This window comes from Pseudogymnoascus verrucosus (assembly GCF_001662655.1).
Source record: "Pseudogymnoascus verrucosus strain UAMH 10579 unplaced genomic scaffold scaffold_29, whole genome shotgun sequence".
Taxonomy (NCBI): domain Eukaryota; kingdom Fungi; phylum Ascomycota; class Leotiomycetes; order Thelebolales; family Thelebolaceae; genus Pseudogymnoascus; species Pseudogymnoascus verrucosus.
The window spans coordinates 26607-50151 of NW_017263680.1; the positions used below are offsets into that span (position 1 = coordinate 26607).

At 55.7% G+C, this 23545-nt stretch overlaps 9 protein-coding genes across 9 annotated transcripts; 5 read left to right on the forward strand and 4 right to left on the reverse strand.

Moving 5' to 3' along the window:
- Positions 1-501: 501 nt before the first annotated feature.
- Positions 502-3482, reverse strand: VE01_05871 (uncharacterized protein). The gene is made up of 2 exons (XM_018275329.2): positions 1947-3482; positions 502-1893 (listed from the first exon to the last, which is right to left on the reverse strand). The coding sequence occupies exons 1-2, from the start codon at positions 2243-2245 to the stop codon at positions 1398-1400; spliced, it is 795 nt and encodes a 264-aa protein (XP_018129338.1). The 5' UTR covers positions 2246-3482; the 3' UTR covers positions 502-1397.
- A 2520-nt stretch (positions 3483-6002) lies between these two features.
- On the forward strand, positions 6003-8912 carry VE01_05872 (uncharacterized protein). Its single transcript, XM_018275330.2, has 3 exons — positions 6003-6655; positions 6710-8250; positions 8318-8912. Exons 1-2 carry the CDS (start codon positions 6282-6284, stop codon positions 7989-7991), a joined length of 1656 nt encoding a protein of 551 aa, XP_018129337.1. The 5' UTR covers positions 6003-6281; the 3' UTR covers positions 7992-8250; positions 8318-8912.
- On the forward strand, positions 8481-11369 carry VE01_05873 (uncharacterized protein; the record flags this gene model as incomplete). Its single annotated transcript, XM_018275331.1, has 1 exon — positions 8481-11369. One exon carries the CDS (start codon positions 8481-8483, stop codon positions 11367-11369), a length of 2889 nt encoding a protein of 962 aa, XP_018129336.1.
- A 258-nt stretch (positions 11370-11627) lies between these two features.
- Positions 11628-12501, reverse strand: VE01_05874 (uncharacterized protein). Its single transcript, XM_018275332.2, has one exon. The coding sequence runs from the start codon at positions 12221-12223 to the stop codon at positions 11807-11809; it is 417 nt and encodes a 138-aa protein (XP_018129335.2). The 5' UTR covers positions 12224-12501; the 3' UTR covers positions 11628-11806.
- Positions 12502-12755: 254 nt separating this feature from the next.
- On the forward strand, positions 12756-14654 carry VE01_05875 (uncharacterized protein). The gene is made up of 2 exons (XM_018275333.2): positions 12756-13890; positions 13985-14654. The coding sequence occupies exons 1-2, from the start codon at positions 13086-13088 to the stop codon at positions 14449-14451; spliced, it is 1272 nt and encodes a 423-aa protein (XP_018129334.1). The 5' UTR covers positions 12756-13085; the 3' UTR covers positions 14452-14654.
- Positions 14655-15341: 687 nt separating this feature from the next.
- On the forward strand, positions 15342-16768 carry VE01_05876 (uncharacterized protein; the record flags this gene model as incomplete). The annotated part of the gene is made up of 2 exons (XM_018275334.2): positions 15342-15578; positions 15628-16768. Exons 1-2 carry the CDS (start codon positions 15388-15390, stop codon positions 16766-16768), a joined length of 1332 nt encoding a protein of 443 aa, XP_018129310.1. The 5' UTR covers positions 15342-15387.
- Positions 16769-16963: 195 nt separating this feature from the next.
- Positions 16964-17540, forward strand: VE01_05877 (uncharacterized protein; the record flags this gene model as incomplete). The annotated part of the gene is made up of 2 exons (XM_018275335.1): positions 16964-17383; positions 17442-17540. The coding sequence occupies 2 exons, from the start codon at positions 16964-16966 to the stop codon at positions 17538-17540; spliced, it is 519 nt and encodes a 172-aa protein (XP_018129309.1).
- On the reverse strand, positions 17210-21254 carry VE01_05878 (uncharacterized protein; the record flags this gene model as incomplete). Its single annotated transcript, XM_059463743.1, has 9 exons — positions 17210-17957; positions 18046-18374; positions 18429-19480; positions 19550-19990; positions 20044-20079; positions 20132-20306; positions 20346-20630; positions 20703-21142; positions 21200-21254. Coding segments are annotated over 9 exons (2814 nt in total). The 3' UTR covers positions 17210-17956.
- Positions 21255-21556: 302 nt separating this feature from the next.
- VE01_05879 (uncharacterized protein) lies at positions 21557-23545 on the reverse strand (the record flags this gene model as incomplete). The annotated part of the gene is made up of 2 exons (XM_018275337.2): positions 22897-23545; positions 21557-22804 (listed from the first exon to the last, which is right to left on the reverse strand). Exons 1-2 carry the CDS (start codon positions 23155-23157, stop codon positions 21557-21559), a joined length of 1509 nt encoding a protein of 502 aa, XP_018129340.1. The 5' UTR covers positions 23158-23545.

Consider the following 23545-nt stretch of genomic DNA (forward strand, 5'->3'; position numbering starts at 1 on the left):
GCGCATGTTGAATCAGGATCGGCGGATATAGTGGTTCATAGGGAATAGAGCGCGTCACGCAGAGCCTCGTATCTGCCAGCCTCCATTATCCAGATTGTAAGACCTCACATAAGCGGGGTAACGTGCCCGAACACTGTTACTATGGGCAAACAGCAGGTTTTTGGTCTTCCCGATTTGCATATCGTGAACCCGATGGGTGGAAAGGAATGATGATGTGAGAAATCTGTATGGGGGAAATATACGTAACCTGTACCAAACAACCAGACAAAACAAATGGATCTATTTATGATTTATGAGATTGCCGAGGCACGGGACTGGGCACGGGGACTGGACTGGAGGTGCACGAGGGAATGCGAGCAGCAAACACAATAAACAAACACAAATTTCTGTGCGCCGTCGTTTCGTTTGAAGGGGTCTCCCTCGTCATCGAGTGGAATTGGAAATTCTCTTGATCTCGGGAAAATCGGGAACTCTTGTGTTTCCCTTTTCTATTCCTAATAAAATTCCCACTTTCTGCGTGTGTTTGCGGGCGCGGATGCTACTTATACTATCCAAATCGCGACTGGATGTGCTTGGGATCGTCGCCAGTAGCGGCGCAGCGGAGGAGAACAGGGAGGAACGTTTCAAAACAAACAAGCTAACACTGACCAACTGCCGAACTTGGAAGGCCGGTAAATACGCCAAAATGAGCTGTGCTAAAACTAAATCTACGATTTATGGCTGGCTGGTTGCTCTGTTTGAAACGAAAAATATGCAGTTCGCGCGATGGTGATCGATGGTTATTTCATGTAGTAATACGAGGTCGATATAGCCAAGAAGGCAGTCATTGACACCGGAGATGCTAAAGGTGTGCCTTGGAACACAGCCATTAACGTCGGCAGATCTCACGGACGAGAAGTCTAATTGGGATGATCGCCCCTCTTGGGGGTGTGATTATATTTGTCTCCGCCTGTCGCTCGCCGTTGAGTTTCCGTCGGCTTGCTTCCGTCGTGACCTATTTATCCAATAACGTGTGTAACATCGCCATATCCCCCCCAGCTTTGGGTTGCGTTTGCCCAATATAGCCTGTCTTCTCTAGAGCGCCTGCCTTGCATCATGCATCGCGAGCGCGCCGTCGTCACCGCCAGCTCCCACACAAAGCGACGACATCACCTACAGTACAGGCCTCACGAGCCTACGAAACGGGTGACTCGAACGGGCTCCCCGTCTCGAAATAGAGTGTTAAGGCCGGCCATCAAATTAGAGCTAGGAGCGGACGCAGGTAATAAGAAGCCGCGCCAACCCGGCGTCCGTAGCGTAGTAGTCTGTTGCAGATATGCTCACCTGAGCGTCCCAAACGGGCCGACTGGCTGCGTCTCTTTCTTCCTTTCCTCCAGTAGCTGGACTGACTGGACGCCTTATCGCCAACCCCCAACCCTCCCCTCATCCCACCTCTCCTTCCTCTCCCTGCGCGAGTAGTAGAGGCGTCTCGCGTCGCGATAGCGGCGCACCCACTCCGTGATCTCGCGCTCCGTAGCGACGGCGCCATCGCCTTCCAGGAAGCTTTCTTCCAGCGCCTGGCACACCATCTCCTGGTCCTGCACGCCGGAGCCCAGGCGCTGGTACAGGGATGATGGCGAGAATGGGGAGAGCGCTCGGTCCATATCTGATTGCTTCTGCCGCCATTGACGTTCCAGTGCATGAGCGGAGAGGAGCTGTGCTTGTGTTGAGGCCTGCAGATGCGATAGACGGGCCTCGACGTCGTTTAGATGAGATGCTAGGGCTATGTTCTCGCGCAGGGCAGCTTGTAGTGATTCGTCCGAGGCAGAGGTGGAGGGGTGCGCGGTATCGCGGGAGTGACATGTCGCTGAGAGCAGCTCGGGCTTACGGAGAATCTCTTCGAGATCTTGAATACTGAGCTAGTTAGCGGTGAGATCTTTATGCATATAGAATAAAGGAATGCATACGATTTGTCTTCTAGGATCTTTGGCAGCCAGTTAGGCCCTGGGTCTGGGATGGCTTGTGGAGCACCTTGAGGGCCGACTTGTTCGGCGTAAAGTGGCCGTTCGGGCGTCGGAGGGGACGGTTTGGCCCCCAGCGGGGACGGTTGATGGGGGAATTGTGACAGCACAGGCGTACTTTGCCGGCTCACGTCTTCGCTGCGTGGCTTTGGCGGTGGCTTTGGCGGGACGTTGGGATCGAAAGATCCCGAGGCACGGTGGTCCGCGTATGATGGGATGTCGTTTGAGGGGGTGTAGGCCGCCATGGTCAGGGTAGAAGCTGTACGAGTATCGCCGATGGGGGTATATTTCGTTAAATAAAGGCCAGCTTTATAAATAGCGAGGTTGAGGTGGTTAAGGGTTGCGGCTCATGGCGTTCTCTAGCCGCAGTACGTGCCAGGTTACGTGGGTGTGCGTATTTGAAGCCTTGGATCTGGTGCCCGCCCAGATCTAATCTAATCTTATCTTAACCGATCTGTACCCACGAATTTGAGAGTGACAGATGGATGTGCAAGCCTCCTTCAAAAGTACAAAACAATACAAATTGTGCAGAGCAGACTATTGCCTGTTTGCATGTATGGATCATGTAGCTTCTCAACGGAATACTCTCGAAAGTAGACCGAGCGCAGGCACACTGCATATACGACCTTGCAGCATTCCAAGCCTCCCGGTGGCATTCGGGCTGGTCCCTGGTATCGGGGAAATACTTTGGACCCGGCGGGTGCGATATGGGATTCATGAGGGAGTGAGCGGTCACCAGCGCCGAGAGCCTTGCATGGCATTGCGTGGCGCGGCATGGCAAAGCAAGGTATGGGCCTGCAATATCATCCTTTGTATGGATGGCATATTACTTACTAAGTTGTCAGTGCAATGTGACCAGCACGGCCAGTCCCTTCCTCGGGCGTACAAATGCTGTCGGCGGCTTGGTGATTTTTAAGGAGACAAGAAGCACGGCAGACAGGCCAGCAATTTTGCCACCTTTTTCCAATTCGCGATCACAGTGACGCCGACGATAACGGCGGAACAAACCGATCCAAGCGGCAGAGGGTACTCCGATTCGGCCAATCTTTTGTTTCGTAATGTTTCTCCAGGATGGCCGAGCGTCTCCCCGAGCCGGAGTGGAGTGGTGGAGAGCCCAAGAAGGGGGAAGTGGGTTGAGTGGGGTTTGTATCTTCAATCCTGTTCCCTATCCGCGCCTTAGTTCCCTGTGTCTGTGTGGAGAGAAATGTCTCGGTGCGATATGTTTGGGTAGGTGTAGAGTACTATGCGTCAAGTACTCCATACTCTGGACATATTGGGGATATCGTCGAAGATCACTCTTGCCTGGGTTTGCCTGGGTGTGCGAGGGTGTCCCCGGGTTCGCCTCCATTACCGTCCTAGGTCTAGGTGAAGCTTGAATCAAACGTGTATGATGCCGTGCTACACCTCGGAGTGTTGGAGGAGGCGCCGCTGGCGTCGCTGGACCGTCGATGAAGTATTGGTGGATTGTTGGTGTACTCGGAGTACTCCATTACAGTGCGTTGTACTGTCTCAGTCGTGGTACTATACTGCGCAGCGAACAGTCCATACAGTCCTGTCCTGCACAGTTGAGGCCGCACTCACAGGGATTAAGCGCACCAATTTTCCGGAGAAGGGCCGTTTTGGTGAGAGGCAAGATGTGCGCACAGGGCAAGAACAAGGCCTTGGCGACAAGAGCGACCGAGGAACCACCACCGCCGCCACCATCCATCACCACCAATTCATCACGCACAACACGCGCTCGCATGTATGGATGCATTGTATGGACGGACTGATATTTTGAGCATTGATCTATCTGTTCGAGAGATCGGCCGAGATTGAGATGTGTGCATCTGGGAATGGAGCTGCCGAGCCCAATCAACACATTGCCACCGAGTTGACAGGAAGTAGCCGGTCTAGTCTGTTCGATGTCAACGCGTCCCTTCTCGGACTTCTCGGGGTTCTCGCCGAGAGCGGGAATAATGACACATTTGTGAAGCTTTGAAGGCCCTTCTCCAGTGTAAATACTGTGTGAACAAACTGCCGCTGTGATACCACTCTACTCTACTACGATGCGGAGACCTCAGGGTTCTGTGCTCGAGTTGCTCGAGTCACGAGAATAAACAAGGCCCTTCTATTTCACCGAGCGCCAATACGGATTACTATCGCGGACAATCCTGAGAGTGCAAAAGATATAGCCTAATCCATCACTGGCCTCTCCTCTCGTCCATGCGAGGCACAATAGAGCAGCCTGGCGGCGCACAGTGCTCCGTCTCTCAGGCCGCATCGAGCTGACAAGAAGGGTCTGGACAGCGAGGCGGGAAAGCTTAAATGCATCTGCGATACAACGAACGATGGATCCTCGCAGATGGCGATGTCTGGAGCGCCCGAAGAGGCAAGTTTGTCGTCGTTATCGGGCATGGCTTCTTGGGTGCGTGCCGTTGAATCTATCTGATAGATGGGCGCTGGGCCAGGTCTTGACTATTCTTGGCCGCTATCGCGTCAATCGCATGGCAAATGACATGGATGGGATAGTTGGGAAGGGAAGGGGGTCGTCGTCGCGGGAAGTACCTCCTGAGTTGGGGGCGAGGTACTGTATGCACTGTGGGTGGATGTACTGTGCATGTACATTCAATGGTTCTGACAGAGACGGGACATATCTCGCCCATACGGAATATCCGGCCCTTTTATCCATCACAGCGCAGTTAGCTGGTGATGAGGTCGGAGGAGATTCACCGAGTCACGAAGCCCACGAGAGGTCGGCCATCCTTCCCTAATAGTGGGGGAATATTATGAAGAGCAGGCCTTCGAGATCATCTGTTTGCCTCGTATTTCCCTTTCTCGGCCAAATATGAGAGAGACACGGACAGAGAAATAAAGAGGACCAGTGAGGCCATGTCGGGGGTAGAGTGAGACAGGCAGAGTACATACGGTGGTACCTGGAACTCCCCATATTGGGGATCATTTAGTGACATGGTCGACGGGGTTGACATGGTCTTGCCTCTTGTCTCCCCCCCGGATTGACAACCAGTCGGCGACACAAGGGCGAGTGTCGACCGTTCGTACGGCGTACTCATATCAAACAATTCTGTGCGTTCTTTGCCGCTCATACTCCATGGAGCACTCTACTCACATTCCAGTATCATATCCGGGTATTCACATGATGGCGTGGCGGTTATCGTCATGTTCCTGTTTTCTTGTCTACTTGGACTCGACTTTACTCCATGGGGATCATCGGTCCCTTGTCGAGACGGGGTACTTTGCCATTCGTTAGCCTTGCTACTTTACTCCGTACTGGTGGTAGTGGCGGCCTTTGAACCCTTCGTCACTTGCTGATCCCTTGCCGGGTAAACTCTGGGTGACCGGCCTTATTGTGGAGAAATTCAAATTGGCGGCGGATGTGGTGTTTCTCCTCTGGGGCGCGATGGGGCGCGATGGGGCGCGAATGTGCTTACTTCACTAACTTTTTGGTACTATCCATATTCTCCATATTCTCCCAATATCCTCCATTCCCTATTGCTCTGTTGCTCCGGCCTGCAGCTCCCTATCACCAGTCTCCCCTATCACAGACGCCGTGTTGGCATTAATGCTTCAGCTTCAACCCCCTACCCCCCCCCATGCGACCCCCCTACCACCCCCCATATCCCCCCCTACACACCCTACATTTACCCCCTACCACCACACAAAACTCACCCACCTAAAGTGCCACTGATGCTGCGAACTCGACTTCTTTTCTCCCTTATCCACTCCGCCATCACGTTCTACTAAACCCATTTCTTCATCCACATCCACCCACTCCGATACCCCATAGTCCCATACTCAGTAGTCCCAATAATCGCTGGCGTACAGCACTAGAAAATAAAAAGGGTACTTACGAAGACCCACGAACCCTACAAATTGACTGTACGATGTATACTTCTTAAATGTACCTTTGGGTTGCAGTCGCTCGCTGGATCACGCACCTCACTACACTACAACACCCCCCACCCCCATCTGAACCAACATCGGCTCTTCTACTCCACGACTCCCACTCACTCTCTCCCCTCCCCCCCACGAACTTCCTCTTCTCGATCTATCTCCAACTATCGACCATCGACGACCATCTCGATCATCACCCCCTCCCCATTTGCGACTTGGGTTCGAAAAACTATGATCTGGCAGCGATACACCATCAACAAACACTGCTCGCTGACGTCCTGAGTGGCTTCACACGCTTCTCTAGAGACGACGGCCCTCCCGCGATCCTGATGCTTCAGCACGACTGTCGCACCCCCATCTGGATGCCATAGGAGCCCGAAGCCGAGCATGGATCCAAGTCACATCACTGAGTTCGCCAGTCCGCGGTACTTTGAGAAGTTAAATTCGCTACACGATGCTGTCGACAATGCGAGCAACCCCCAGGCTGCTGACGCCGCCGCTGGCACGTCGCAGACCTCAACATTCAGCCTACCCATAAGGAACCCGCGCCCGCCGGGAGCGCGAAGGAGGAGAAGCGGCGATACCGATCGATCCGGGGATGGAAAGAGGAGGCTGCTGGTGCCGGAGGTTACGTCGAAGGCCCCGAGGAAACCGAGCTTCACATCATCTCTTACGAACTTCAGGTTCAAGGTCTCGCATAAGGGAACGTCGCATCAAGTTGGGCACGAGTTCATCTTTGAAGAAGGGCCCGTAAAGCAACAGTGCGTTTGCTTTTGATTCCGGTATATCGCTGCTTTGCTAACGTTGACGTGTAGACTTACTCTCGGCGACCGATTCCTTGGACTTCCGAACGAACTTCAACTCCAGATTATGAACACCCTTCCCATGCCGACGGTTCTCAACCTCAGGCTTGTCTCGAGATCCTTCAATTCCTTTATTTCAATGAATGAGTCGCCCATATCGCGGCATCATCTTACCCACAGCGTCCCTCACTACGCCTTACGATTATACCCAGTCCCCGATTCGAAACTCTTCACCCTACATTACCTTTGCGGACTTTGGCACCGCCTTCATGTCGCATCTAAACTTGCAGACCTTATCGCTGAGCATACGACTCAGGAAATATTCCTTCGCGACACCGAAGCAAAACGGCGCGAATTCGAACCGCAACATAAACGTATGCGGTTACGTTTAATGCCATTACTATTTACTATGTTTCATTTCTTCGAAAAGTACCGAGAGCTTCACCTAAAACACCTGGAATCGAATGGAATACCCCTACGACATCAGCCTTTCACCTTGAACCCGATAGAGCGCCAGGTTATGAACATGTACGACGACCAAACACTACTTCAATTACACCAAGTCTTCCCGCTAGTCCTCTCATCCTTCTCTCGGCGCCTGCGACCTCCATCGTACGCCGGTAGACTGGAGCGTTCGATCAAGGGTTATTTAAAAGACAAGCCAGCCGATGAGATTTACGCGACGATAATATTAATAGGAGGTCTGCGGCAGGCAGAACGGTTTTGGGAGATGAAGGGATACAACTCGAGACGAGCAGCTGTCGACAGCTGGTACAGCTCCGTCACCCGGGAACCCATGGAGGCCCCTCCCAAGTCGAGATTAGCCATATTAGGTCTCGGACGGAAGAAGTCTGTCACGTCTCACCCCGATGTCGCGGCTATGGAAGGGCTGTCGCTACACGACCCGGGGAGTTGCAACGAGTGGGACTGCGTTCAGCCCGCTTGTATGGATGCACGCGCACACCGTACCCCTAGCCACACGATATTCCACACAAGCCTTGCCGCCGGGCCACCTATGAGCCCGCTGTCGCGTGATCAGTTAAGGCCGTTGCTCCTAGACCAACAGCCGTTGACGAACATCTGGCTTCACACGGCCGAGGCGCTCATCCTGGAGCGCGGGATAGTCGAGTGTTCCCTGAAGATTAAGAGGAACACTCAGGTCCTGTTGGAGCTGATCAAGGAGGATGGAGGCGTGGACGAGGAATGGGCACCTGGATTGTCACAGGCCTCGCGGCACGCCTTACATCACCCTATTGGAGCTGGTGGTGCTTATTTGGGCGCACACGAGATGTAGGGAAGCATTTATCAATGGCGTTGGTGTGAGCGTATATATAAGGAGCAGGGGCGTCGGTCTCGGTATTGAGGCATAGATATCATATATGATGTTGCCATGTTGGAGACGTATACTCCACTGGGAAACATGGTTTTTTTGGATGGATCATTGTAGCAGATCACTCCTTGTAGCAAACAGCTTTTGCTGGATGAAATGAAATACCTTTTGTTTGTCAACTGTTGACTCTATTGTTACTATGCTGGACTTGATGCGGATGAAGGTGAGTGATTGAGTGAGCGACTGAGCGACTGAGCGACGGATTTATTTACATAACCATCCATCCACAGTTTCCCCAGCGCGTAACGCACATATATGCCTTAATTCGGACTCCTGTCATTTCTCTGAATGGGGCTCAATATTGATTGACCAGTGACGCACGAATCACAGCAGGTCGAGGCTGAACCCCCCAGCCCAGACCTAAGCGATGACCACCCGAGTGTGTTGTTCGCGATGACCCTACCCGCGCGCCCAGATAAGGGACCTCACCTCAAACTCACACTCCTCCACACGGCCACAAGGCATGGCGCCTCGCTCTCCCGCGCCCACGCCCACAACTTTGAAATGGCGACAATGTCCGGGCTCCAGCCCAGCGGCATTGTCTCTTCGAACACCTCCTCCTTTGGCCAATTCCGCCTCACCACCTTCGTTGACGCGCATCCAAATCCCGCCTCCACCAACACCGGTGGAGTAGTCGCAAACGCCCCCGACAACAGCGCAGCTGCTTCCTTACCCCCCCAATCCTCCGCAATGGCAGCAAACACCCCCTCCAGCGACGCGCCTACACAGCTCCTGCGCCCCTCATCCAACCCCTCACCGAACCCCAGCGCCTCCCCCCTCGCCCCCACAACCTCCACCCCCTCAAGCACCACCCACGCCGCCCCCTCCCCCGCGCGCCGCGCCCCCGGCTTCGGCGTCCTCGACCTCACCGCCCCCTCGACCGAGCGCTCTGGCAAACTCGGCGCCCACCGCGACGGGCGCGTGCGCAACCCCGTTCCGCGCAAGCTGAAGGGGAAGACAGATCAGCGGAATGGGAATTTCGCCGTCATGCATATGGATATGTCCGGGTCGAGTGGCGGGGGGCGCATGGTGCCGAGGGGGGAGGCGGCGCAGAGGGCGAGCGAGAATACGGCGAAGGCGGCGAGGAGTATGTTGCAGGACTCGTATAGGATGAAGAGGCGGCGCGTGGAGGGAGGGGAGCCGGCGGTGGTGCAGCAGCAGCAGGCGTATGTGGTGCCGAGTGAGCCCGCGCCGGTGGTGCAGCAGCCGGTGCATAGGACGCAGCCGATGTCCGCGGAGGAGACGAAGTATGAGCAGGCGAGGTTGTTGACGCTGTTGAGGAGTATTAGTCCGTTGGCGGTGGTGGATCAGATGTGCAAGGCGCTTGCGTTCTTTGGCGGGATACCGGGGGCGCCGGCGCCGGAGGACGAGGCGTTCCCGGCGAGCGAGGATGCGAATGGGAGTGGTGCGCTGTTTGTGGGGTGGCTGTCGGAGATTTTTCCGGAGCTGGAGAGGAAGGTGTGGAGGTCGAGTGTGGGGGGGGGAGGGGCGAGGGGGAAGAGGCCTAGGGGCAGGCCGAAGGGGAGTAAGGCGTCGAAGGTTAGGAAGGATAAGGGGATTAAGAAGGGGCCGAAGGATGGGGGGAGGGAGGGGGAGGGAGGGGCGGGGGCTGAGGTAAGGGCTGTGTCAGTGGTGGATGAAGATGAGGATGCGGATGCGGATGGGGCGGATGATGAGTGGGTTGATATTGGGGAGTCGGAGTCAATACTACATGATAAGGGATCTGGACAGACTGGGGCGAATGCCTCTGGCGCGTTTGTCCCTGTCAATTCTACGGGCACGGGGATAATCGAGCTCGAACCCGAGGAATCGAACGAACCCGAGCCGTTAGATCCGCCAGCAACCGCGAATATCGGGAAGAGGAGACCGGGACGACCGCGGGGCTCTCGCAATCGCCCGAAAGAGAAGGATGCTGAAGGGAATGAGGTTCCTGCTGTTGAGGTTTTTTCCCTCAATCAGTCCTCTGCCGCGTCCACGAGCAGCCCTGTGATGACCATGCAGTCTGCGAACTCGCAGACGCCGACGTCACAACCGAAGCGCAAAGCAGGTCGTCCTCCAGGCTCAAAGACCAAGCCTAAGGAAACGCCTATACTGCCAACCAGCGTCAGCCCGACGCTAGCTAGAAGCAATCGCGCCGCGGTTAGCCAAACTGCAACTCCAACAAACAATATCGCTGCTGCTGTGCCCCAAGGCCTAAGCGCCGAGGAGCGAGCTGTCCTAGAGGCCTACCGCAAGTCCAAGACTAGCGAGACTCCTGTCCCTGCACCTACCGCAAAGCCAGTTGAGAAACGAAAACGTGGGCCCCGGAAGTCGAGCAATGGCTTTACCGTGGAAGATGCTGTTACCGTTCCTGCTCCTCCCATTCTGCCACCACAGTCTACCATCACCCCACCAGTGGCGCCGCAGCCAAATGAGCCGTCGAGAGCAAACTCCCAACAGGCGACGCCGAAGAGCGCCTCTGCGGGCCCGGCTGCAAAGCGTCACCGGAAGTCTAAAGACCTTACCACAGCAACTTCAAAGACGAGTGTGGCACAGGACACGACGATTCTCAAGTCTACACCCACGCCTACCCCGGCGTCGGCACCGGTAGCAAGAGCCATCCCTGTCACCAGCTCGCAGAGACCCGTCTCTGTGCCTAGCACCACGGTGTTCTCGTCTCTCCCCGTCGCATCTGAGCAAATCATAACGCGAGCTCCTGCACAAGGACTCCAAGCGCACTATAATCACTTCACCAGTATACAACAACAGCAACAGCAACAGGCACAGGCACAGGCACAGAAGCAACAACAGCAGCAACAGCATCAGCAGCAACAACAGCAGCAACAACCCCAACAACTCGACCCCCGCCACGACCCGCACCTCCTAACTCGCACCTCCCCCCTCCAAACCCCCTTCTACCAACCCCACCACCCCCAACCACAACCGCAAGCACGCCACATCCCCACCCCCTCCCCCTCACACTTCACACACTACCAACCCCAACAAGCCGCCCGCACCTACCACTCCGGCACCAACCAATCGGCGATGGATCCTTACCGCGCCGCCGCCGCCGCTGGCCAGCAACAACAGCAGCAGCAGCACGCGACGTTCTCGCCAAGACAGCAGAACCCAAACCAGCAGCAGCAGCAGTTCGCGCATTATACTGAGGCGTCGTTTATTGATCTGCCTGCGCTGGAGGAGGGGGGGACGGGGGAGGGGGGGTATGGAGCGGGGGGAAGGGCGAATGGGCAGGTACAGGGACAGGGGGGGTTTGGGGGAGGGGGGATGGGGAAGTGGGTATGAAGGGAAGGGGGATGAAGGGGTGGGGAGGTGGGGGGATGGGGGGGTGAGAGGTGACGGGATATGCGTAATGGTAACAGTGTGGTATGATTTCGATGTTACGGGATGGAAGGATCTGGGATGGATGGGATGGATGGGATGGATTGGGATTGGATTTTTTTTTTCACGCCTTGTTTAGCGGATTGAGCGATATGAATTAATGACAGACGGACGAACGAACATACTACTGGGGACACACGCGGGTATTATGGATGGGATAGGGTCAGGTTGCTTTGCTTCCATTTAGCGGCATAGCGAGAACAATAAATGGGAAGAGGTTCGAGTTTCTCAGATGCTGGTTTTAGTGTTTTTGTGTGATATCCGTTTACCACATTCGTACCCTGAATGCACTGGCATTTTAAAGGCCTCTTGCCAAAGCCACTGATGGATGCCACTTGTGTTCAGTCATCGCTTTTGAATATCCATTCATCAAAGATCTTCCCAACCCCCTGCCAATCCCCCTCTTTCGTCCCTGCTTTCTTGCGCGGAACGAACTCCACTATTGAGCCCCCGCCGAAATCCACAACCCACGCGTTGAAGCTGGTATCGATGACAATATTCCCCGGATGAACATCGCCCCACACAAGATCATGGGCGTGTAACTGCGTGACCGTATCGGTAACTTGCTGCTTCCACTTTGCATGGTGTTCTGAAGCTAAGGCGGTGTTTTTGTAGCTGTATAGGGAGGAGTCGGTTGAGGGGATGAGGTCGAATAGGAGACCGATGGTCATTTTGGTGTCGGTGGATACTACGATGCTGTGGAGTTTGGCTATGTTGAGAGTGCCCTGTAGCCCGGCTTGATGGATACGTAGATGCATGTCTACTTCTCGCAGGAGCTGCTTTTTATTAAGTGCTAAGTGAGAAAAGTACAGCTTCAGTAGTTGAAATTTGATTTATGGACTTTTCAACCTTTGAATTTGTTTCTTGCACTCGAGCAGTTTTAATTATTAATGACTCAAGGAAAAGAATAATGCGACTTAATACAGAGTAAACAAGTGACTTTGCAAGTTATAATTAATAAGAGTAGTCACTCACTACCCAACATAGTTTTAGTACTAAACAATCAAAGGCGCAAACTATTCACACCACAAGCAAGACCTCGAAAATAAAAAAAATAAAAAATCGTCACGGTGAGCGTCATCCCGTATAGTATAAGTCTACATGCACACATGTACCACACTATAAATCCAAACCCCTCAAAATTACAAACACCCAGTGCAAATCCCCCCTCGTATCACAATATGCAAGCACTACAACCCAACCAATCCAACCCCGCACCACCCCCGAAGCCACCCTGCATCAACAAAAATATCAAATCTAATTATAGCCCACCCACCACCACCACCACCCCTCTATCGCCCGCCGTCGATCATCAGTCGTCAATCCCCAAAAAGCCAAGCCAGCGCTGGCCTACATGCGCTGAGCTGAGCTGCATCTCTTTTGTAGCCCTCGGATAATCCCTCCCCCTCTCCCTCCATCCATACAGCGTGTGCCCAGCCCACCGCCCATCCGTCCGCTCGACCCCTCCATCCATCCCCGCCGTTACCGCTGCTGCGCCCTCATCCTCCCATTCCTTCCACCAGCACCACCGACTACCGCCTCAGCCACTACCGCAAAAAAACCCCAGCGCCTACATACATGCCTATCTGACTCGTACATTCCCCAACCTACAAAACAAAGATGACATCCCCCACCCCATCACCACGCGCCCCCTTCCCCCCCTCCCCCGACGGCGCGGCCGCGCCGGAGCTGGACCACGCGCCTGCGCTGTCGTCGGCGAATGCAAGGGCGAGGTTTGAGTTTGAGGCCGGGAGGGGGGCGGAGGGGAGTAAAGTTTTGATGGTTGAGTGGAGTACACCCCTCAGAGCTTCTGGTAGTGAGGAGGAGGAGAAGGAGGGTAAAGAGGAGGAGGAGGAGGTGTGGGAAGTTAGTTGGGAGGGTAAGGCGAGGGGTGTTGTTTATGGAAGCGGCAGCGCGACGGTGGATGAGAGCGAGGCTGCGGCCGGGGAGGTGACGGGGAAGGTAAACACGCATCGATTATACTTCCTCCTCCCACCGCAGACACCGGTTCCGCGACTTGTAAATATCTCCCGCCGCGCCGCCCCCGCCTCCGAGGCCCTCCACACAAACCCCCTCCCCGCGATCTTCCCACCCGAACTCGGGGCCTCAGCACGGACAGCGGGTAGGAAGGGGGTATTGCATACGCGGTGGGCGAAGCGGAGGGTAGCGGTGCTTGAGAAGGAGATTGAGAAGGAGGGGGAGGGTGGGGAGGGCGTGGGCTGGGAGATGGCTGTTAGAGAGCGGGTGTGGATTGAGGAGAATTTTGGGGTTGGGAAAGGTGCGGGGAAGGGGGAGGGAGGGGATGGGGGTGGGAGTGGGAATGGGAATGTCAGTGGGAAGATGCCGGGGAGTCCGTTGGGGAGAGTCGCGGGGAGGATGGGGGGGTTGAAACTAGGGACTAGTCCGGGGGAATTGGATGTTCATGGTGAGTTTTCTTTCCTCTTTCTAATTTCACTCTCCCATTTCTTCATCTCAACTCGCTGTCTTGCCCCCTCGATCACAAAACTAACACCCCAAAGCCCCAGAGCCACTCAACCCCCTCTCCCCCGCCCCCTCCGACATCGCCATCGCCGCCCCGGCATTCGCTCTCTTCCACTCCCCCGCGCCCTCCTCCACTCCACAATCCTCCCAAACCTCCCAAACAACCTTACCCCCACAAACGCGCGCCGCACCAGCGATAGTATCACAACTCCCACCCGCCTCCATCATCGCACAACAGGCCTCCACAGGGGATGGGCGACTGATGAGCTCGCTTGATGCGTTGGCGGGGGGTGATACTGCTAGTGCTGGGGGGAGGTGGACGTCTGTGGAGAGTAGCGCGGTGGGTGGAGGTGCGGGTGCGGGTGCGGGGGCTGGGGAGGATGAGGAGGGAGGGGATGGAGAGGGGAAGGATGAGTTATTCGCTATTCCACCACGGGAGAGGGGGCCGGAGATGGCGAGGAGTCCGTTTAGTCTTGTTAGCGAGGAGGTTGTGCCGTGGCGGTGACGTTTGGGGGTTGTTTGAGAGGGTGGAGGAGGGGGAATGTGCACGCTCGCTATATACCCTTTCTGTTGATTGATAGTGGTGGTTGTTAACATATAGCACACCTGGGTCAAGCCCGGTAATATCCCAGCAATGGTGAACATATAGGTTTGATCATATGTTGACTATTACAAAATTGAATAGCTATATCACCATGTTGCTACCCGTTCTCATATACCATATAAACCTCATAATTCTGTTGACCATCTCTTCCATGGGAGAGAGATAGACAGGAGTGAAATATCATGATGCCCACATGCCCATAGGGTATAATCCATTTCATCCCATCTGCAAGTAGGATATCAATCTAAAATAAGATCGACTCACCCAACCATCTTGTAGGTATAGGTAGCGAAAATTAACTTTTGAAAATAGATATAGTACAAGTAGCGCCATATGATAACATCATAAACTAATAAAGACTCTCGCCCTTTAGACTTCCACTAAGTCGACTCATTGCCACCTACTTCAGAACACTGTTGCTTCTCACTGTCTACTCATTACAGAGCTCAGACACAGCTGTCGTTCAACGTAATGTGACAGTGGCATGGTTATATATAAATGAAAACTCCTTTATATACTCGTTCACTTGCATCCGCAACTGAATGGGTGTCCTGTGTCTGTGGCTCAAGTGTTGAAATATATGCTGGCACTAGCAACATATTAATACACCCAACTAAACTGGCTATTTATGGGTCATTATATCTTTTCGTTTTATCTTCTCCTTGTTCGGCATATTAGGGGATTACGTGGCGTAGTGGTGAAGAGAAGCCTCGTGCAGTAGGTTTCTGCTTACAAATCCCATCTTAGCATAAAAGTTCCTGATCCTCGGCCCGACATACCATGAGGATCTGATCTGATATTGATATTCATATTTACATTCCCTAATAATCATTTTCCATGAGTGCTGAAGAATTCCTCGCGGACGCTGAGGGCGGCAAGTTGCCAGTAGACTGCTACGATCGCGTGTTACAGATAGCATTCATCTATATGGATGAGGGGCTGTGGAAGGGCAACGGCGTATTTGATGTCGTAGAAAAGCTACACGCACGCGGGTGGTCGTTCGGCGAAGGGGAGTTGAAGTTTAATCGGTAAGTTACGATCCCTAATATAACCAAAACGAAGACTGATAATCGCCAGCACCCTAGATATATTCTACCTCGCCCAGCTCGTAGCGGCCATCTACCGCTCCTCCTCCCAACTCAACGGCGACTTCCCCTCCCCCTCTGACTTCCCCGCCTTCTACGCTACGCACCGCGCCCTCCTCTACCCCTCCGCATGGCGCTCCTACTACTCCGCCACCTTCCTCACACAGCGCACATCAGCCCGCTTCTACCGCCTGCCCGACCTCCAAGACCTGCCCGACTCCTCCTCCCCGCTAGGGCAGCCGCGCCAGCGACCCCCCCTGACCGCCGCCGGCGCACACGCCACGAAACTCCCCCGCTGGGCCCACAGCGTCGCGCGCACGCGCCGCAGACAGCCCTCCCTCCCGCTACCGACTTTCACCCGGCTAGCCCTCAGCACGCTTGAGGCGACCACCGCGCGCCTGCGCGCGGTCCACCCAAGCGTGCTGCCCTACTCCGAGACGCAGGCGCGCTTCTGGCTCGAGCACATGAAGCTCGGTGCGCCCAGACCGTCTGGCTCGGCCAAGGAAGCGTGGAAGCCGAATGGCTTCGGTGTGCTGGTCGCGCAGGGCGCGTTCGATGTGTGTGCGTGGGAAGGGAAGTACTCGGCGCAGCTGTGGGAGGCGAGTGGGGAGGGGAGGGAGGTCGCGGAGCCGGATTTGGATGGCGTGTGGGAGAGCGAGGTGCAGTGGTGTGGGTTGCCGGATGGTGGGATCGGGGTGCAGGCGTGGTGGAGGGGGTGGGAGGGGGAGGTGGGGAGTGAGGAGGAGGTGGAGTTTTTGGCTGCTGTTGCGGTGGAGGAGACAGTGGGGGTGGAGGTTGGTGAGTTGGACTTTGCGGTGCGGTCGCATGTGTTTTTGGGGGTGATGCGGGGTGCGGTTGAGGGGGTGCAGGAGAGAGAAGTTTTTCTGGAGGAATTGAAGAGGGGAATGGTGGCGAAGGGGAGGATTGCGGAGGAAAGGGCAGGGAGGTGGCTAAGGGAGGCCCTGGCGGTCGTGGAGCCGTATGTGAGGACGTGGGAGGGTGCGTGGCCTGGTGCGGAGGAGAGGGAAAAGGTGCTACAGCGGATCTTGGTGGAGAATGGGCAGCTCTTCGCGAGATGGAAGGTCTCACCGCTCTTGAACGAGTTTAACTTTGAGCTAGGTGCGAGGGAGTAGCATGCATGCCTCTATTCGGATATTCAGGACAATGGTATGACTTTGTTTAAGGTATACTCATCTACATAAGTATGTATACTACCATACATCCCCGTCTCACCACTAGCAGGACTTGCACACTCTCCCCTACGCACAAGTCCCAAAAGCTACCTGGCATCCCGTCCTACAATACGCATTCGTGTCTCCGCAATACCCATGCTCAGAGCAACACTCACTGAACGCCGACCTAGCGCACGCCGCCCCGCTCGGGTCGCTCGCCTGGCTACACGTCCCGTCCGTAGACACCGGCGGGCCGCTCGGAGAACAAGTCCCGAAATCAGTCTAGGAACCGGTGCCACAATACGCAGTCGCGTCCCCGCAGAAGCCGCTCGCGGAGCAGCAGTTACCGAACATCGACCCTGCGCACGTCGCGCCTCCGGGGGTGCTGGCGGAGCTGCAAGTGCCGTCTGTCGACACCGGTGGACCGCCCCCACTGGCATCGCAGGTCCCGAAGTCGCTCTAGCACCCCGTGCCGCAGTGCCCGCTCGTGTCGCCGCAGTAGCCGTACTCCAAGCAGCAGTCGCCGAAGGGCGTGCCGGTGCAGAATGTTCCGCCGTTGTTAGCACCGCAAAGGCCGTTGGTGGAGGGATTCGATGTGGCAGATGGGACGGCAGAGGTCGTGGTTAACGTCTAGGTGCCCGTCGTCGAGGCTTCATTCGAGGCCAGCACGATCTCCGTGGTATACGTCGACTTCGAGGTCTCCTCCACGGTAGTCGTGAAGATCTCCGTGTAGCCGGGGCCCCACGGCTCGGGCGTGTACAGAGCTGCGGTCTCCGTGCGTGTGTTGCTCTACGTAACCGGCGAGCGGCTCGGGAGACTGGCCGTGTCGCTGATGAGCTGGCGCTGGCGCAGCGGCAGCGGCGGCGGATCCATCCCCGCGGATCGCTTCCCGAAGACGAAATCGTAGCCTTCGAATGAACAGGACAGCTTGGGACCGCCAGCGGACACGATCGCGCGCTCGACGCAGCCGGACTTCATGAAGAAGGGCAGCTGGAAGTAGGCGTGTGCATACCGCGTGGAGGTGCGCTCGTTCCATCGCTAGTCCGTTAGGGCGCCGCAGCCCTTCTCTTCAGATTTCAGCTTCGAGCCGCCGTCTGTGCTCCAGCCGTCGATGTTGTATACTTGGAATATGTAGAAGAAATCGGAGATCCTAGTTGCTGTCAGCTTTCACCGTCCGCCATCCAGTTTCTTGCGCCAGGGGTCGGGGTTAGGGGAACAGAGAGAACTTCTCGACTTACTAGTAGGCACAGTTAGCACGCGCGGTCGTCGGCACCACTACCGTCACCGTCTTGGTCGGCGTGTTTATCACAGTCGAGGTTTTGATAACCGTGATAGTCTCCGTCAAACCGAATTGTTTATCGGCAAAAGTCGATCCATCGTAGCCCGCCGGATTCGTCGGCGCGAATGCCAGTGGGATCTGCTTCCCGTTGATAATCGTCTGGTCAGCCACCCCTTCCGCAGACAAGGCCCTCGATACATCGGGGTCTATCGAGCACTGCGGACTGCCGGGCGTCGTTCTGACTGTGGTATCCTGTCCGTTGCAAGCCGTGCTCGTCACGCAGTTGGTCTGTCTCGAAGTTAGCTTTCCGCCCTCTCTAACTCAAGGTCCAGGTCGACTTACCTCTGTTGTCGTCGTGGACGAAGCTAGGTACCAAGCGCTGTAACTCGTGACTAGATACGTGCACGCCGATGCCGTGGCGGGGACGTCGCAGTCGTTGCCGCTATCGCCGCCGTTGGAACCCTGCGTGTTTCCGTAGCCGCCCGGAATGAGACAGCCGACGCCACCGCATGATCCGAGGGGGCAGCTGGGTATGCAGCCGAAGATGCCACAGCCGCCGCCGCAGCCGAACAGGCCGCAGCCTGTTGTGCAGCCGAAGATGCCGCAGTCGCGCTTTCCGCACCCGGACCCTGTGCAGCCGGGAGGAGTCGGGTTGGGATTAGGCTTGATGGTGACGGGTGCTGCCGGAATTGGGGGATCGGGATGGATGACCGAGTAGGTTGGCTGGGGTTGGATGGTGACGGGGACAGGAGTCGGGTGGAATGTGACGGGGGGGATGATGAGTAGTGGTACATCCGTGTCTGTAGACGTCGCTAGTGTTGGGGAAGTGACGGGGAAGGTGGCGTGGTTCGGAGGAACAGTCCATACAAAGGATACTGGAGTGATGCTCTGGACAGGGTTGACTTTGTAGTTTGCTGTGTCTGTAGATTGCAGTGTCACGGGGTGAAGACTGACATCTGTGATGGTAAAGGTCGGGACGGGGATTGTCGTCGTCTTCACATAGACGCCACTGCCGGCTACGTCAGAAGACAGGAGCGTTGTTGTCAAAGCTGGCCAGCTAGTCACAGCGTGAGGGGCACTGAGTGGATATGGTGGGAAGACAACGATGCAGGGAGGATTACAGCCCGTCCACCGATCGGAGGAGCTCCAGATGCTCGGCGGGGGATACACGATATTTGTAGAGGGGCCAGAAGCAATGGTATCGCCGCCGAAGCCTTCTAGATCAATGGCCCAATCGACAACTCCACCTATATTGAGGAGTTTGTAAAGGGCTTTCTGATCTGCCTTGACGTCGCTGTCTATGTAGCCGACCCACTGCGTGGACTCGTACACAGCAACATTCGACTGGCTGTCGGTGTCGAAATATGTCGAGTAGGATGTGATCGGCTGCAGAGCTCTAGATGGAGTCTTCTAAGTCCCGGTCCCATTAAGGATGGCGTTGATCTCGGCATTCGCGATGTAACCTGCGGTTCCAGTGCATGGCCCGGGATAGGCTCCGGAGTCTCTGCCGGTGTATGTGCACATGGGACCAGTGCAGCCGGGTGTTGTCATTTGGAACGAGCGGCCGTAGCTTGTGATGCCGACAACGATCTTGCTTGACGGCACGCCGGCCTTGGTGATCATAGATAGCGCGAGGAGGGTCTCGGTGATGTTGGTCTGCGAACGCAGACAGTTGCCGGCTGGGCAGCCGTCGATCGCGTGCTGGTTTGCATAGTCCCACTGGCCGTGGAGATTATAAGTCATGTAGACGATGTAATCGGCTAGGGCTGCCATCTCGTCGATGTGGTAACCCCTAACATACCAGAACGAAGCCGGAGCGCAGAACGAGACCAACTTGCTAGAAGGCATCGCTGCTCGCAGCTTTGTGAAGAAGGTGAGGTAGTTCGCTGCATCCTCGGCAGTTCCTATCTTCTAAGTCAGTTTGCTCCAAGAAACTCATGAGAGGCAGGTCATGTACCTGGTGGAATGTCGGGGATGTCTGGTGCAGCAGGATCTACGACTCAGGTTAATACCGTTCCTCGTTGGAAAGGCCATAGCTAACTTACATTCCCAGTCTATATCAATACCATCTAGGTCATGCTCTGTTACAAACGAGACGATGTTCGCAACAAACGTGTCCTGATTACCTGGCCTGACCGCATCGCGGAAAATGTGATACGTAGGCGGTTCGGCGGAGAAGCTCCAGCCGCCGAGCGACAGGATCTTCTTGAAGCCAGACAACTGCTTGAACAGCTCCCACTGGACCTAGATAGGGCTGACGTCGACGGCGTAGCTCGAGGAGACGTGGCCGAATGCCAGATGGATATGCGTGTAGGGGGTCAGGTCCATGGCGGTGATCTTCATGTTCAGGCAGGGGCGGTCGAGGTTGTAGCCTTCGAAGTAGCCGATGCTGATGTACTCGGCCGGGGCGGAGCCGATGACGATGCTGGTTCCGCAGTTGGAGATGCAGCCGTTCTCGCCCGGGGCTGATGTTCCTGGTGCTCCTGTTAGCGACTCGGATTCGGTGCAGAAGTCCTTGTTGATACTGCATTGGCCGTGCTTGTTCTAGAGACGGGTTGGGTTAGCTGTTGCAAGGCACAAACTGGGGAGCTCATAGATGAGGTCAGAGGGGCATACACAGCAGGCGTTGAGCAGACAAGGGTTCAAGCTCGCAAGAGTCGTGCCCGGTCCTGGCTGTTCCGTTCCCGGCTTCTGTGGTCCACAGACGGCATTCGCAATCGGCGCCGGCATAGGCGGCGCACCCGTGCTCAGGCAGATGAACTGGAACGCCTGAACATTCACGCAGCCCTGCCAGCCCCAAGTATTTTTGTTGAAGCTCTCGATCTCGACATTCGTGAGGCTGTTCGCTGCGCCGAGGGATGAGCAGTTCTCGTCGGTCTCGACGTAGTGCGCGGCGCAGGTTCCATCGGGGTTCGGCTTTGGACGAAAGTCGGGCATCGTGCCGGCGGAGCAGCAGACGTGCTGGCCGACTATCAGGGTGGAGCAGAGGGTGCTGCCGGGATTGTAGACGGTGAAGTCGTAGGGGGAGATGCCGCACTCGGCTGCTAAAGCTTCGCCTGAACAAATCATCAGTGGCTGTCCGTCGGAGGACTTTTCTACTGAGAGTTACTCACAAGTATCCCCAGAGATAACCTGGATAGTCGAACACAGGGCTCGTCGATCAAACATGCTTGAGCTGCGATGTGTCAACGGGGTGGTGCGGGCAGTGCTGTTTCCAACGCTGGCAGTGCTGTTGCTGACAAGACTCGGCACCGATAATGTGACGTTTAGCCAATCTTCCGCGTCGTCGAAGGAGGTGATGCATTGTGACGAGTATGTGGATATTCCAAGTGTTTATTTGTGTTTGCTATCGCTAGATATTATGTTATGTTATATTTATGGCGTCGATGCACCGTTCCTGGTAGGTATATGACTTATTATATATTCCCCTCCCCCACCTCCTCCACATCCCCCAATATCCCCCCCCCCCATTAAACCTTCGTCCAAACCCACAACCCCCTACTAGCCACCGCCACACTCCTCACACTCCTCGCCACACTCCTCGTCCTCTGCAACCCCTCCCCCTCCCCCTCCCTATTCCCCGCACCCCCCTCCTTCTCCACCCTCTCCCTCTCCACATCCCTCACCTTCCATGCCCTCACAAACCACAACATCATCGCAGCCCCCACATACATCATCCCCGTAAATACCTGCGCATCCCTATAAATCGGCTTCTGGTCCCTCCTCAACTCCAACGAAATCACTTCGGCGAACGTACTCGGCAACACCAAAGACACCCACACCAAACTCAGCGCGGAGGGTAAAATCGACAACCCCACCACCTCCGCAGTAACAGGCGCAACAGTCGTCCACAGCGTCCCCGCCACCCCACCACCAAGCAGCGCAAAAACAAGAAGCAGCGCATAACTCTCCGCCGGGATCCACAGCGCGAAGCACAACACCCCGCACCCGAGCGTGCAGAAGAGACACATATTAATCCTCCCCAACGAATCACTAAAATACCCAATCAACGGCCTCCCAATGCCCTGACCCAAATTCAGAATCGCACCCACGACCGAAGCCTGCGTGGCGGTGAGGCCGATACTAACAGCGTAATTGGGGAGGGAAAACAATAAATTGACGTAGCCGATCATGCTGAAGGAGGCCCACGCGAGGGTGAGGAGGAATTGTGGACGCCGAAGGAGACGGAGGTCGAAGGCGTTGTAGATTGCTCCTACGGCGATGTTGCGATCGCGGATGAGGAGCGTGGCGATGGAGACTACGGTAAAGGAACAGATTGCTAGGATGCGAAATGCCCACCCTAGACCGAGGGATTCGATCATCGCCTGTGTGGCGAGGGAGTATATCAGACCCCCTATCCCGGAGCCGGCGGTGCCGATTGAATTCGCGAAACTCCTGCGTTTCTCGAACCACTGCGGGACTAAGCCGACGGTGGCGTTAAATATAAGTCCCATGCCGAGACCGAAACATACGCCTTGGGAGAGGAAGAGGTGCCAGATCGAGGTAGCGAAGGAGGCGCCCAGCAGCGCGGAGGTTTGGAGAACGATCCCCGCGAGGAGGGGGATGTAGATTCCCCACCGCCGGATTAGGTAGGTTGCGAGGGGCGAGACGACTTGGGACATTGCGATTGAGAGACCGCCGACGAAGGCGTATTCGAGGGGGGAGGCGCCGGGGAAGAAGCCGTGCTGGAGGTAGTAGGAGAGGAAGACGCCGTAGGACTAGAGGGGGACGGTTAGCTTGTGTGCTCATTCCTTACTCTTCAGTCTACCTGGAAATGGGAAAACGGGAGAGGGAGAAGGGAGGAGCTTACTGAATTAATCCCCCAAGTATGCGCATTAATCATAAACACACACCCCACAACAACCCATCCATACCCCCCATCAGGCGCAACATCTGGCACCGGGAGCGCAGCGAGGGGCGCGAGTCCCACGACAACGGGGGTTTTCTCGGTGTCTGTTGTGGAAGAGCCATTGTCAGCGGCGGGGTTGGTTGTCAATTGGCCGGAGGAGGCGGATTTGGAGTCGTGCTGAGGGTGGGAGGTGGAGAGGGCGGCGGCAGTGGTGGTGGCCATTCTCGAGGGGAAGGTTGGCTGGTGGTGCTGGTGGTGCTGGTGGGTGTTGCCAGTATCACTTCTCCCGGTATGGTATTGTTTGATGAGGGGGAGGAGGAGGGCGGTATATTGATAGTATGACCCCGCCCCGTCTAGGCCGAAGAGCCGGCTTGGTGGTGAGGAGGAGGGTGAGGGGAGGGCGTCGTATATATAATCCTCGATCCTCGATCCTCAGTCCTCAATCTTCGGTGTATATTCTCTCGCCGTGTTTGACCCGCGGCAGCACCAAGAAGGATATACAACAAAGATATATAAACAGAAAGAACCACAAAAGCAGCCCAGATCAACCTATATTAATAAGCTCCATCCATCCACCTCCGTCGAGTCATCCCTCCCCCTCCCCCCCAAG

Coding starts and splice junctions, on each gene's coding strand:
- VE01_05871 (XM_018275329.2), bottom strand. CDS start 2,245: ATGGCGGCCTACACCCCCTCAAACGACATCCCATCATACGCGGACCAC. Junction 1,894..1,946: donor AAGATCCTAGAAGACAAATC/GTATGCATTCCT, acceptor TAACTAGCTCAG/TATTCAAGATCTCGAAGAGA.
- VE01_05872 (XM_018275330.2), top strand. CDS start 6,282: ATGGATCCAAGTCACATCACTGAGTTCGCCAGTCCGCGGTACTTTGAG. Junction 6,656..6,709: donor GAAGGGCCCGTAAAGCAACA/GTGCGTTTGCTT, acceptor GTTGACGTGTAG/ACTTACTCTCGGCGACCGAT.
- VE01_05874 (XM_018275332.2), bottom strand. CDS start 12,223: ATGCATCTACGTATCCATCAAGCCGGGCTACAGGGCACTCTCAACATA.
- VE01_05875 (XM_018275333.2), top strand. CDS start 13,086: ATGACATCCCCCACCCCATCACCACGCGCCCCCTTCCCCCCCTCCCCC. Junction 13,891..13,984: donor GGGGGAATTGGATGTTCATG/GTGAGTTTTCTT, acceptor AACACCCCAAAG/CCCCAGAGCCACTCAACCCC.